Here is a 14,541-nt window from a genome sequence, read left to right on the forward strand (position 1 = left end):
CTCAAGTGAGTCAATTAGTTGAAGCTTTTAATGCTCAATATGTCAATATTATGGATAGTAGCCAGGAGCAGTTTGCATTAGAGACGGAAATTGAGGTGCCAATGGAGGGGTCCAAAGTAGAACCCCAACACTCTAACCATCTAGAATTTGAGGATGTCGATGTTGAAGAAGTAATACTAGAGTCAACCAGGGACGTTGAAGATACAAATTTAGTTGACTCTAGTGTTTTGGGTGTTGAGGAGGTCGAAAATCTTGAAGTTCATGTATTGGAACGTGTTGGACCTCATTCCAAACACTTCTCTACATTATGTTCGGACGGTGAAATGAGAACGGATCTTTACGAGCATAAAAAGGAGTCCAAGGAAGAGATAGATGGGCCTTATATTTTGAAATTCTCAAGGCCGTCTAGGCAAGGTGACACTCCTCGGTCAAGAGCCAAAAAGTGCATAAGACTCTATCTAATTTTTGGCTCGCAAGAATTTGTACCGCCCCAAGAGCATAATCATAAGCTTGAAGAAAAACTTGTGGTGCGATTCATAAGTTCGAAGTGGAGGCAGAAAGTGATTCACGTCATGCCGTGACGTTAAATCAAGCGCTTCTTGGGAGGCAACCCAACTTTACTGCTTTCTTTTATTTTTTGTATTAATTTTTTTTTTAATTTTATTATTTTTGTAGTGTCAATTTTTTTATTTTCTAAGAGTATGGAAAGCAAAGGTATTGTAAGGATGCAATAATAAACCAAATGGATGGAACTAAGTGTGAGGTACCCGCACGAAGGACCAAGCTTGGGAGAAGTCTGAGTATCCCATGAGCTGTTAGTGCTTCGGCCTTTGGCCTACCAGGGAGTTTCTTTTACCCTTTTTATTAGTTATGGTGTGCATTGGGGACAATGCCCAATTTTAAGTGTGGGGTGAGGAGATTTACCGGGTGACTTTCTATGCTATTTTAGTTGTGTTAGTTTAATTGAATAATTTTTTTTTTAAAATAGAAAAGATTGGACTTTTCCCAACGATGGATCTATTAGACAATTTTCTTGAGGGATTTAAGTCTAAAGAAAAAGTACAAAAAGATTTTCTTTTATTAGGTAGTGTAATAATTACCCCTTGGTTTTTCTTTAAACCATGGTTCTTTTCCAAGGGTTTTATTTGAACTAGGTGTAGTTAGTTTTTTTTGGGAGTAAGAGCCATTGTGTTGTGTTTTGAATTGAAGCAATATCTCTTGATTTTGTTATGCCTTGAGAATAGTGAGTACTTTGGTTGTGACGGTTAAGCTCAGTTTTTGACTCTTGTAGAAGTACCTTAAATTGTATGATCTTAAAATTGCTTAACTGCTTTGACTAGAGTGTCCATGAATCCAATCCTGAGTGAGTTATGCCATGTGCGTGTGAGGTTTGTTGTATTCTGTGCATTGCATTTGATGCCTAGAACTTGCGCCGTGTGTTTGCAAAGCGAAATAGTAGTTTTATTCAGTCTAGGAAGTGATATAGACATTTCTTTGTTGAGCCAGATATGTATACTTTACCCGCCTAATTGTTATGTATCGTAGTTAACCTCTTTGAGCCTATAATCTTGTTTCTTTGGCAACCACATTACAAGCCTTACCCATTTGTTTGAATTAACCATCTATTTGAACCATTGTAACCTCTCATGAGCACTTGAATTATTTATGAACTTTGTAAAAGTTAAAGTGTGGGGTGGTTGGTTTGGCTTTTGAGTGGAACTAATGAAATAAGGAGAAAGGGTACACTGATTTGAAAAGCAAGAGCCACTTGAATTGAAAAAGAAAAAAAAAGTTGTATTGCTGTAAAAAAAAAAAATCTTTGATAGTGGTGACTCTTGATATAATTGGGCTTAAGTAATTTGGGAGTTGATGTATATTGATGCGAAGGTGGAGTTTGGCTTGACATAAGTATGGGGTTTGAATGTTAAAGTATATGTATTAAAGTGCTAAGGGAGGTGTAGTCACTCTTATATCTAAATGTATCCTACCTGTCCCGTAGCCTACAATCAAATAAAGTCCTAATTGATCCTAGATTGGCATATGAATGTCATTTCTGAGAGTGAGTGAATTCTTTCTATCTTGAGTTCCTAAGTGTTCTTAAATTTTATTATGTGAAACTACTCTCTTTTGTTGTGTGAGGACACTTGATTCATGAAGGAAAGGTAATGTCAGTGACCTCTATGTTAGAGTAAGTAGGTGAGTTGTGAATAATGCATGGTACTTGTGAGTCAAATCTTGAGGTGAAGATGTTACGTTTTTGTGCTTAGTCTATTTTAAATACTCTTGGTGTGATGAGTTAGGAGAATTGTTTAAAAAGGCAGTGTCTATTATAAAAAAGTGTAGTTTGATTGCTCAAGGGAGAACAATGGTTTAAATATGGGGTGTTGATGATATGCTATAATTACGTATTTTAGTCGATTATTACACTCTAATTTACTGCACTTTAGTTGAGTTTGCGCTTTAATCGCTAGTGTTTTGCACTAACGGTGTGTTTTATGCCTTGTAGGAGTGATTCCGAGCTATATAGATGTTATGAAATGAATTTAAGTGGTTTGGAGCTTTGAAGTCTGAGTAAGAGCTCAAGAAATTAAGCCGGGATCGCGTTCGGGGATCAACGGATGATAAAACAACAAAACGAAAACTCGAAAAGGCATATTGCGCACTATCTAGTAAAATAGACATAACTCTTTTCTAAGAACTCCATTTGGGCTTCATTATATATGGTTGGAAATATAACTCAAAGGGCTACAACTTTTATGTTTTACATTTTTCTATATTCCAAACGGAATAGGGTGAAACACCGCAGTTACGGTAGGACCGCGGCAGAAGGTAGTCGCGGTCAAATGAAGAATCTGAGAGGGTGTTTGGCCGCGTTCCGGCGTAACCGCGGTGGAACCGCGACAGGATACGTAAATTTCAGTTACCAAAGTGCAAAACACAGGATTTTAAGCCCTAAACCCTATTTTAAACCAAGGAAGCCAGCCAAGAAAAGGAATTGGACATATTTTTGACATAGATTTGACCTAAGGAGGCAGAGACACAATAGGAGCAAGGCTTGGGAATTCTTCTACAAGTTTTTTCTTTCCTCTTCCTATTTTTCATTGTTGGTTATGACTTTTAGTATTGTAGTTTTACATACTATTATGAATAGCTAATTTGTTATCTAGGGTTTTGATGGAACCTTTTGTAGGATAAATTCTTGTTATATTTTTATATAATTGAGCCGTAGTATAATCTCTATTTGTTCAACTACGTTCTTATTGTAGTTAATTGAAGAGCTCTCAATTAGCTGTGCCTATTTAGTATGCATAACTCAAGAGAGAGTGCATATTTAGGTAATTGTTGAACAACACCACTCCCAAAGTATATGAGGGATCAATAACCGAGGGTTTAAAGGTGGGATTAGGGATAACGAAGCCTTGGGTGCGATCTGAAGTGAGCTGTATTAAAAGTCAGCTAGCGTAGCTCGGGAGAGTGCGTCTAGTAAATTGTCATAATTACTTAGGAGAGATTTACAGTAATAAGAGTACTCATTATCGGTAGAGAATACTTAGGCAAAATTATAGAAGACATAGCGAGAAGGATTCCGACAATTGGGGAAATCATAACTCTAGACCTCCTTAATCTTGTCTCTAACCCTTAGTATATTTAGTTGTTAATTGAGTATTTTAATTTTTTAGTTAATTAGTTAAACACATGAATCTAAATATCTATAAGTTAGGAATTGTTCAAGCTTGTCTTCTCGGTGATAGTGAACAACTGTAGCTAAACCTTAGTTCTCTGTGGGATTCGACTCCGGACTTGTAAACCAGATTATATTTGCAACGACCGCATTGTCCTTTTTATAAGACATAGTTGGGCGTGATAAACGTGCAATCCCGAAGCTACTTGAACCAGATAGAAAAACCAGTTCCAAGTGTCTATCTTTTATTCTAGTTCAATTATAGTAGGTGATTTTACAGTGTACCTTTCAGTTTATATAAAAGCAGTTGTATTAGGTACTTAGAGTTTTCAAGTTAGAGTTAACTTGACGTTGTCGCAATAGTTGAGGTTGTGTGCCATAATGAAATTAGAGTTAATCCTAGGTTTACAAAAGAGTTTTTATAAATGCAGTTTTTGGCTCAGTGATTTTAGTGGAGAGTTTGGGAAAATCTTACTAGAAGGTAGGTCGTGATTTTTTCACCTTTTGAGCCAGGTGTTTTCCACATAAAATCTATGTGTTCTTTATTTTCTATATTTATAATTCCGCAACAGTAGTAGTTGGAACACATAGAAGAACCGGGTCCTTCTATAATGAAGCTAAGCGGAAATTGGGTACCACAAAAATCACCCCCTCTTGTGTGGTATTGAAGCATAAAACATCAATTGGTATCATAGAAGGTTATCCTTGAAGAGGCTAACACCTTAGGAACAAATCAATATGAGTGCACCACTTCGAAACTGGGAAGGACAATCCACTGCTAGGCTTCCACTCCTTAAAGGCCAATACTATTCCTGGTGGAAGAATATGATGAGAGACCACATCATAGGAGAAGACTATGAATTTTGGGACATTGTTACTAATAGTCCCCTGGTTACTACAAAGAATAATGCTGAAGGAGTGGACGTGCCAAAGACGAGAGCTGACTGCACTGCTGAAGATCTGAAGAAATGGGAAAAGAATGCGAAGGCCAAAAAATGGCTTGTGTGTGGACTAGGTCCAGATAAGTACAACATAATTCAAAGTTGTACTACTACTAAGGAAATCTGGGACACTCTACGAGCGGCCCATGAAGGAACTCCTCAAGTAAAGAGAGTAAAGGAACACTGTTGTATTCTCAATATGAGAATTTCACCATGAAGGAAGGTGAAACCATCCAAGAGATGTACATAAGGTTCACAACACTAACAAATGAACTTAAGTCTCTTGGAAGAATTATCCTTGAAGAAGACAAGGTTGAGAAAATCTTGACAAGGGTCTTGCCAGTAACTTGGCAAAGCAAAATCACTGCTATTCAGGAATCTAAGAACATTGCTACTCTCAAGTTAGATGAGCTGATTGGAAACCTCACTGCCTATGAACTAAGAAGGAAAACCATGAAGATGGATGCACCCAAGAAGGAAAGAAGCCTGGCTCTAAGAATAGCTGAAGGTGCAGACTTAGAGGATGATGAAATGGCTATGATCACAAGGGATTTCAAGAAGTACCTAATGATAGGACAGGGTTCTTCAAGAGGTGCAACCTTCAACAAACCAAGGGCCCCTAAAAAACAAACCAACGAGGGCTGCTACAATTGTGGCAAAACTGACCATATGATCAAGAACTGTCCTAAGTAGGAAATTGAATGGAAGAAAGAAAAGGGTTGAATGAAGAAACAGGAAGAAGGAACAGGTTCAACCCAAGAAGAACAAATGATCAATAAAGGCTATGGTTGCTTCTTGGGGAGAAAGCTCAGATGAAGATTCAGAAGATGAAGCTGGAGATGAACAAGCACTTATGGACATTGGAGAATCAGACGATGAACAAGAGGTAAGTGTGATTCATCTCAAAGACAAGATTAAATTTTTGTCTAAAGAAAAGCTATCTGAATTATCGCTAGACTTCATTGATGAGTCTGAAGTCATAAACAATGAGAAGGAACAACTGTCTAGGAAATGTGTGATCTTAAAAGCCAAATGCAAAAATCTGGAACTCAAGGCTAGTGAAAGTGACAGTAAAAATACTTAGTTGAAGAACCAGGTTGCTGAACTTGACGCCAGTGTCTTAGAACTTAGATCTAAAAATCTAAAATTGAAATTAGGAACAGGTAAAAATAAAGATGATCACACATATCTCACCTTAGAAGAAAATCTAGGAAAAATGAAGGATGAGTTGTACAAGAGAGATAAGCAGATAAGAGTCCTGAAAGAAGATCTAGGCAAGGTGAAACATGAACTAGACAGAACATGCAAATGGAATAAGTCCTCTGGTGCACTATCCTGGATACAAGAGCACCACAGTAGCAATAAGAGAGGACTTGGCTATGGGACCCCAGCACCTAAGTGGGATCCCAAAAGCAAGTACATCACACTTCCTGAGAATAAAATCTGCACATACTGTGGCAAGACTGGTCATTACAAAAGTGAATGTAATGCAAAATAAAAGGCCAGTCAAAAGAATAAAATCTTTGTTCAAGAGAAAAATAGACTGCCTGGATGGGCTAAAAGGAATTTAATTCACCCATATTCCTATAGAAAGGGACCCAACTAGTTTGGGTTCCTAAGACTAACCTTTGATTGCGTTTTGCAGGTCCAAGTGAAGGGAAGTAGCCAAATATGGTACATGGATAGTGGCTGCTCAAAGCATATGACTGGAAGTAAGAACCAGCTCCTTTCACTTGAGGACCTAAAAGGAGGTAATGTCTCCTTTGGAAATGGAAAGAAAGGCGAGATCATTGAGGTTGGAAAGGTAGGTAAGACAGACTCACATTCCATTGAGAATGTCTACTTGATAGATGACTTAAAATATAGCCTAATCAGTGTATCACAACTATGTGACAGAGGTAACCTGGTAGCATTCACCTCGACCAAATGTTTTGCGATTAATCTTACACTGACAAGATTGTTATGCAGGGAAAAAAAGTTAACAATATTTACATTGTAGATTTGTCCACTCTTTTAGAAAATGAACTTACTTGCTTAAGTGTGTTGGACAATGATCCCCTTCTATGGCACAAATGACTTGGTCATGCAAGTCTAAATCAACTCAACAAATTAGTCTTCAAGGACCTAGTGATAGGGTTACCTAACATCAAGTTCAAGGAAGACAAAGTTTGTGAGGCTTGTGCAAGGGGGAAGCAGGTATGATCCTCTTTTAAAAGCAAGAAAGTGGTAAGCACGACCAGGTCGATGGAACTGGTTCATATGGATCTTTGTGATCCAATGAGAACATCAAGCAGTGTGGCAACTTCTATGATCTCGTTATTGGGTTGGATTTCTAGGAGGGAAGGTAGATTTTCCAAATATTTTCGGACGAGAGTTTGATCACTAGAGTAAAGATCTTTCCACCAGCTTAGCAGTCATGGGTGGATGTTGGTGACCATGCCGAATCTAGGGACCTCGTGCCTTATATTTCTGCAAGACAAATAAGGTTAGGCCCTTACCCCCACCAGACTCGACTATTTAATACCAACAATTAGCATGAAGCATTTAGTTCTCCAAATAAATGCAGAGAACGTGGTGGTGTCTGTTTGGGTTTAAGGAAACCCATTGGACTTTGGACAAGGCTATCTTAAAGGATCATTATGCGGACAACATAACTGACTCGACTAGGTTTGACCATGATGCATGCACAATTCGAATGGCGTAAGGTTTCTGTGGGGTTTTAGACTGGTGCCCTTGAGCGTACAACTCAAGGGGGAAGGCATAGAATAGTCGACTGCATCGCTGATTGACTGGTTTTATCGCAAATATGCCTTTCCGAATTTACGGGGGTAATAATATAGGAAGAGCGCAACCACTCATTATAAGTGTTGTTATGCTATTTGTTTGGCACGAGTGGAGTATGATGTTGAGCATGATTATGCAATAATTAAAACATTTTGGCACGTATTTGCACGTTAAGAAAGCGATAAATACAACAGTTTCATAATTTAAAGCGGCAATAAAGGAAAGAAACAAGAAGACATGTCAGTTTTACAATTGAAAATGATATTAAATGCTTAAAGGAATTATACAAGTAATTGCACATAAAGAGGTACAAATTCACAAGACAATCTGAAGTGGTAAAATCCTAATATCCCCAGCAGAGTCGCCATGCTGTTGCGCCCCCATTTTCCCTGTTTGCATCCAAAAATCGGGTTTATGACATTTTGGGTATAGGACAACTCATTCCTTTTGGGAATTAGGTTTTGCGTTTGAAGAGTCGCCACCTAATGATTTAAGGTGCATTAGGACACCTATAAGGTTCACTTCTACATTTGTTTGATAACCAGAGATAGGGTAAGGGCTTGAAATTATCCTAAGGGGAAGGTGTTAGGCACCCCTCAAGATCCACTTAGTGTGGTTCCCGGCCAGATAGTTTTTGTGAATTTATGTAATTTAGCAATGTGTTCCGCTTTGAGACATTGAAATGACACCCTTGCTAGAGGAGATAGGAGGATTGGCCGGTCTAGTATGGGAAACTCCGGGTCTGCTGATGCCTGAGAACCATAAAGGCAGGGGTTTCCTCAAAATGATTGGTTTAAAGAAGAAGAATTGACATGCCTGAAGGAGTCATACATCCCTTTTGACTATTTGTATGAAAGGTACGGTCATAACAAATCCTACTGTACCTACCCTGACGAGTTTGCCATCACATCCTTGGGGCACATCCATCGAAGGGTTTTTATCTTCATGTTTTGTTTCCTGGGGCTGATCGTGTTTCTGATGAAGAAAGGGAGAATCCATACTAGGCTGGCTATGGTAACTAAGACCCTAATGGAGGGGATTGGTGGGAAGCCATTCAGCATCGTGCCCATGATCATTGCAGACATATATCGAGCCTTGGAGAAGTGTCAACGAGGAGCAAAACACTTCGAAGGCTGCAATTTATTACTCTAACTCTGGCTCATGGAATATCTACAAAAGTGCGAATACCGACAAGTGATTCAGTGAAGGGACTAGGATGATCACATTGCTTTCCATCATCCAAAGCGAATGAATTACATCCCCAATATGTTCGCTCAGCTGGAGGATGCCAAAGGATGGGTTGAACTATTTGATAATCTGACTGAAGAACAGGTTCAATGGATGTTCGAGTGGTTTCCGACTGAGGAATTCATCGACCAATCCAGAGATGCACCTTTACTGATACTGATTGGTCTGAGAGGGACATACCTTTACGACCCTCTCTGAGTTATGAGGCAAGCTGGTAGAAAGCAAGTTATACCCAGGGTCGACAAGATGAGTCATTTCCGGGCTAACTTCTAGAATGATGATAACCCTTACAAGTGCCAAGCTCCACATATGTGGCACTACAAGATCATAATGGGGAGAGATACCATCGAGCCAGATAGGTATCATGTTGGTTGCGCTCCTTTCTACTCAGGTTGGTTGGAAGACAATCATGATGGTCTGGGCTAGCTAGGGTTTGTTCGAGGCCATAGGATTATAGACGAAAGGGCCGAGGAACAAGTCAAATACAACCAACTGCGCAAAAGGATCCGTGAGTATGAAAGCGAACACCGCGAGACACAAGAGTCCAACCAGAAACTAATCGAGGAATGGAAGGATATGTTTGTCAGTGCCAACAAGCGACTAGGATACTTGGAGCAAGGCATAGTAGAATTTGGAAGGAAAGTTTCTCAAAAGGGTCGCAGACTACCAAAATACTGAAGGAACCGAAGGCGAATATCTAGCCAGGGCCTACCTATTGCTGGGATTTCGCGAGTTGGGAAAGTTGTTTGACGGAGCCAAGGATGCCAGATCTGGGGAAGGTCTTTCTGGGACCAAGTTAATAAGAGTTTTTCTTTTCGCTTTATAAAATGTAATAATGCCAATGACCATTAGTGATTTTCATTTCCTGTGTTAATTTGAGATTCGTCTATTTTTATCAATAAAATGAGGCATTTAGCATCCTAAGTTCTCCAAATCAATTTGTCGCTAGGCCTACCTCGGGCATAAAGAGGTCCCTAAATTAAGACATGATTTACATTCTCGCACTATGTGTTTAAATATTGCAATGCTTTTTATGACCCTCGCTAACTTTGTTACCTTTTTGTTTTTACTTTTTATTTTTTTTATTATCCCCCTCCCCAAAGGTTAGTTCGTGCACTCTGGTAACATTATCCTATTCCACGAGATCCAGAGGCCCTCTACCCACTCCTCCTATTAGTCCAACCAAAAACAAGAACAAGGGAAATATGGAAGATTTGAACAACGTCAGAAAGGAGAATTCAACTGAACGGGTAGAGGCCACCAATGGTCATGGTACTCAGGTTCCTAAAGGAAAATGTATCCCAACTTGAATAGAAATTGCTGAAATTCCAGGAAGAGCTCGATCAGTTTCAAAATCTGGCAAGCTTGTCATTTACCCTCAGCACACCGGATATCACCTTTCCTAATACTCAAAACCCTACACCACCTCAGAACGCCCCAAAGCAACAGAATCATCCCACTCCTCACACTATTCCATCGAAGACCCAATGCAACACCTGCCATACCCCAAATAACACTCCACTACTCATCCCAGAACTCCAAAACTCCACAAACGACCACTTTCACACCCACCATAACACCCCCATCTACATGGAGACCATGCCACACTCCACCCAACATATCTCAAGCACATCCAAGTTTGACGAAAAAGACCTGCTCATTAGGAATCTGGCTGAGAAACTTAAGAAATTGACTAGCCGGATTCAAGGCGTTGAAGAAAGCAAGGGAATTGAGGGGCTGAACTATGAAGATCTTTGCATACAACCCGATGTCGAACTACCTGAGGGGTACAAACCTCCAAAGTTCAAAATGTTTGATGGTACATGGGATCCAAGGGTCCATTTGAGAACATACTGTGACAAGCTGGTTGGAGTAGGGAAAGACGAGAGAATCCGCATGAAGCTGTTCATGAGGAGTCTGAAAGGAGATGCGTTGTCCTAGTACATCAGCCAAGACCCGAAGAAATGGTCAAGCTGGGTAGGCATAGCATCCGACTTTATGGACAGGTTCAGGTTTAATACAGAAAATGCACCGGATGTGTTCTATATTCAGAATCTGAAGAAGAAACCTACAAAAACGATTCGCAAGTATGCTACTCGCTAGAGGCCCAAAGCTGCTAAGGTCAGACCCGCCTTAAAAGAGGAACAGATAAACAAATTCTTTGTCAGGGCTTAGGACCCGCAGTATTATGAACGACTAATGATGATTGAAAGCCATAAATTTTCCGACATTATCCAACTGGGTGAAAGAATTGAAAAGGGTATCAAAAACGATATGGTTACAAACTTCGAGGCCTTGTAAGCTACAAATAAGGTTTTACAGTCCAGTGGTGTGTCTAAGAAAAGGGACGTATGAGCCGTGATAGTTGCACAAAGGACAAAATCTCCTATCAAATACCAAACTTACCCAACACCTCCATTCACATATCAGCCTACTCCAAACTACCATGCACCCTCACCCTCTTACCAAGCTCCATTGTCACTTTATCAATCACCTCCACCACCCACATATCAGCCTACTTCGCCCAGATATTCCCAACCTGCAGATGTCTACCAAACTTACAATGCTCAACCATCCTACCATCAGTCACCTCCCGCGTATTGAAACTTCCCTAGACCCCGACCTAATTTTGATCGCAGATCTCCAAAACAATATACAACCATCGCTGAACCCATTGAACAACTGTATGAAAGACTCAAAGTTGCTAGTTATGTCACCCTCATCCCTGCTGCAACCCTTGAGAATCCTACTTAGTGGGTTAACCCTAACAAATCCTATGCATACCACTCCGACATGAAGGGGTACACCATTGATGAGTGTCGTTCCTTGAAAGACAAGATACAATCTTTAATTGATAACAAGATTATTGTGGCAAAAGAACCTGCTCCAAACGTCTGCAATAACCCTCTACAGGCATTCATATGATTGAAATAGAGGATGATTGGGACCTCGAGGGATCAATCAAGTTAATCGCAGAAGGTGATGACCCAAAGAAGCCAATAGTTACTCTTAATCCAATCATAGTCCAGATTCAGCCATCTGGGGACGCTGAGGTAAATATGTCTGTGCCACTTGAGTTTGAAGCAACGTCATCTACAAAGACACCAGCGACAATTGAGGTCGAATTCATGTCTCCGGAAAATGCACCCGCACCGTTTGAAGTTGCAGATTTACCACCCAAGGCACGTGCTCCGTTCAGAGTAAGAATAGCTACGCCGATCCCAGTGGCAATGTCGACCATGACACCATTCCATACAAAGGCTGTACCGTGGGACTATATAGCCGAGGCAAGAAGGAAAGGTAAGGTTAGGTTCGAAGAGACTGTTTCCGCACAGGGTATGATGAGAACTGCTAGAGTCTATACACAGAACATCTAGCCGAGTCAAGAAAGCAGGCCTCCAACCGGCCACCCATCATTGAGATTTAGGTCCAGACGATCTTTGGAGAAAGATACAGGCCAAAGAATACTCGGTCATCGACCAGTAGAACAAAACACCGGCGCAAATCTCCATTCTTGCTTTGCTACAAAATTCCGAGGCGCACAAGAACGCTCTACTGAAGGTGCTGAGTGAAGCATACGTACCAAGCAACATCACTGGCAGAGAAATGGCTAAAATGGTAGGACAAGTGTTGGAGATCCACAAGATCACTTTTCATGAAGACGAGCTGCCACCTGAAGGGCTGGGGCACAATAAGGCACATCACATCACCGTGCAATGCGAGGATTATTTTATCTACAGAATCCTGATCGATGGAGGATCCAGCCTCAACATCTGTCCACTGGTAACACTCAAGAAGTTGGGTAAAAGACTACACGATATAAAAGACAGAGCTATCAATGTGAAAGCTTTCGATGGTTCTCAAAGGTCCACTATTGGTGAGATTGTCCTATGCTTACAAAATGGGACCAACATGGTTCGATATCGATTTCCAGGTGATAGACGTGCCGACATCTTACAACCTGCTGTTGGGGCGGCCATGGATTCATGCTGCTGGGTCCGTAGCATCAACACTACATCAGGCAGTAAAATTTGAATGGAACCACTAAGAGGTGATCATTCACGGTGATGTCAGCAACCCTATATACAATTGCCAGACCATTCCGTCAATCGAAGGAAGAAAGAAGCTAGGTGGAGAGACTTACCACCACATTGAACGGGTAAATGCTATTGAAAAAGATAAATAGTAGGATAACAAGATCGAGAGTATACTGAATTGGAGTGGGTACGAACCTGGCAAGGGGCTCGGAAAGAACCTCCAAGGAATCGTTAAGACCATAAAGCTCAAGAAACATGGCATTACTTTCGGGTTGGGATATGAGTACACCTGGGAAGAATTCAACAACTGGTCACCACCATGGCGTGGTCCTTACTATCTACTGGAGCAGCCAATACCGCATCTAGAGCAAACTTTCCAATAGGCCGACATTGTTTATAGGTCAGACGAAGAAGAAGCACTGGCAGCGGTGAAGAACTTGTTCTTAGAAGACAATGACATGGACTTCTGTGTTGTTCTCGAGAAAGAGGGGAAGAAAGACTCTTCCATATGTGAGCACGTGATTTTTGCTTCACGCGACAATCGCTCCAAAAGAAATAAAAAATAATAACAATTGATCCTGTTGTACAATTTTTGGATTTTCTGTGCGGCACTTTGTTGATTTATTTGTGACTTTTGCCCATTTTTTTTCTTCTTATTTATTTATTTATTTAAAACAAAATACAAAATGCGTGTCATGCATAATCTGAACCGTAACGTGGTTGTTTAAATAGAAAGGCATAAAACGGGCATCTTTGTCCGTGATTTTGTTTTGTTTGATTTTACTTGCTTTAAAATATTTTAGTGTGTGTGCAAATAATTGTAGTGAGTGTGTATTTAATTTTTATTTTTGATTTTTTGCTTAGTTTTGTTTTTAAAATAAATAAGGAAAAGAAATAAAAATAATAATAAAAAAAAATAATAAAAGAAAGAAAAGAAAAGACCCCTTCCGGACTTGGTCCAATTTGTTAAAATTGGCCCAACAAACTCAGCCCAAGACCCAGGCCTGCCCGGTCCAGACCACCTGATACCCAGGGTGTCCAAACGACGCCGTTTCAATCCAATGTGATCTGGGCCGTTGATCTCAGATTGATCAACGGCCAAGATCACATTTCCATAACCCACTGATGGCCCCGACCCGTTTACACCCGGACCAACCCAAACCCTTTACCCTCGAAACGACACCGTTCCACTTAAGCCATCAGATCCAGACCGTAGATCTTGATTGATCTAACGGTTGAGATCCACCTACCCACTAACTATATAAGCCCATAATCCTACCCTGCCCCCCTATCCGAACCCCAGCCTTCGTCTCCACAAACCCTTCCCCTCAAACCCTAGCCGCCCCTGCACACCTTCACCAGAAACCCGGCGGCATGAACGCCGGTGACCTCCACCTGAACACCATAGAACCCCCATGCCATCCTGAACCCAAATCTACCAACCACACACCTCGAATCCTATCCCACCTTCTCGAATCTTCATTTGAAGATTCGAGTCGGAACCTGATCTACACCGATCTGCCCTAAATTCATACCAGACACTCCCCAGACCCCCTCGTGACCAAACCATACTTGGTTTGGTCCGAATCTGACCAGGGAAGCATGAATCCCGGATCTAGTTTTTGAACTTTAAAGGTCTTCGTCGATGGTCCGTGTTTTGTTCAAACCAAAGGATTAAGGTCTAATGGACCTTAATCGAAGTGTTTCTCATCTGAGAAACACTTCGATTAAAGTCCGTTCAGCCTTAAGAAAGGTCTGTCCGAATCCGAGTTAAGGTTTTGATTTTTCGAGATTTGAGGTGAGTCTTGCTTTTTCTTTTCTTATTTCTGTTTAGTCTGTGTGATTGACT

General features: G+C 40.6%; 1 protein-coding gene across 1 annotated transcript; it reads left to right on the top strand.

The window, feature by feature from the left end:
- The first annotated feature begins 4,420 nt into the window (after positions 1-4,420).
- Positions 4,421-6,699, top strand: LOC138878524 (uncharacterized). Its single transcript, XM_070158211.1, has 6 exons — positions 4,421-4,786; positions 4,903-5,215; positions 5,496-5,693; positions 5,781-5,902; positions 6,269-6,427; positions 6,592-6,699. The coding sequence occupies exons 1-6, from the start codon at positions 4,421-4,423 to the stop codon at positions 6,697-6,699; spliced, it is 1,266 nt and encodes a 421-aa protein (XP_070014312.1).
- Positions 6,700-14,541: the final 7,842 nt, after the last annotated feature.

This window comes from Nicotiana sylvestris, chromosome 9 (genome assembly GCF_000393655.2).
Source record: "Nicotiana sylvestris chromosome 9, ASM39365v2, whole genome shotgun sequence".
In the NCBI taxonomy this organism is placed as follows: domain Eukaryota; kingdom Viridiplantae; phylum Streptophyta; class Magnoliopsida; order Solanales; family Solanaceae; genus Nicotiana; species Nicotiana sylvestris.

What these genes read in the sequence shown, in the direction of transcription:
- LOC138878524 (XM_070158211.1), top strand. Translation starts at nt 4,421, where the DNA reads ATGAGTGCACCACTTCGAAACTGGGAAGGACAATCCACTGCTAGGCTT. An exon ending in AGGACAGGGTTCTTCAAGAG is followed by an intron (nt 5,216 to 5,495) that starts GTGCAACCTTCA and finishes TTGGAGAATCAG; the next exon opens with ACGATGAACAAGAGGTAAGT. An exon ending in TGAAAGAAGATCTAGGCAAG is followed by an intron (nt 5,903 to 6,268) that starts GTGAAACATGAA and finishes TGCGTTTTGCAG; the next exon opens with GTCCAAGTGAAGGGAAGTAG.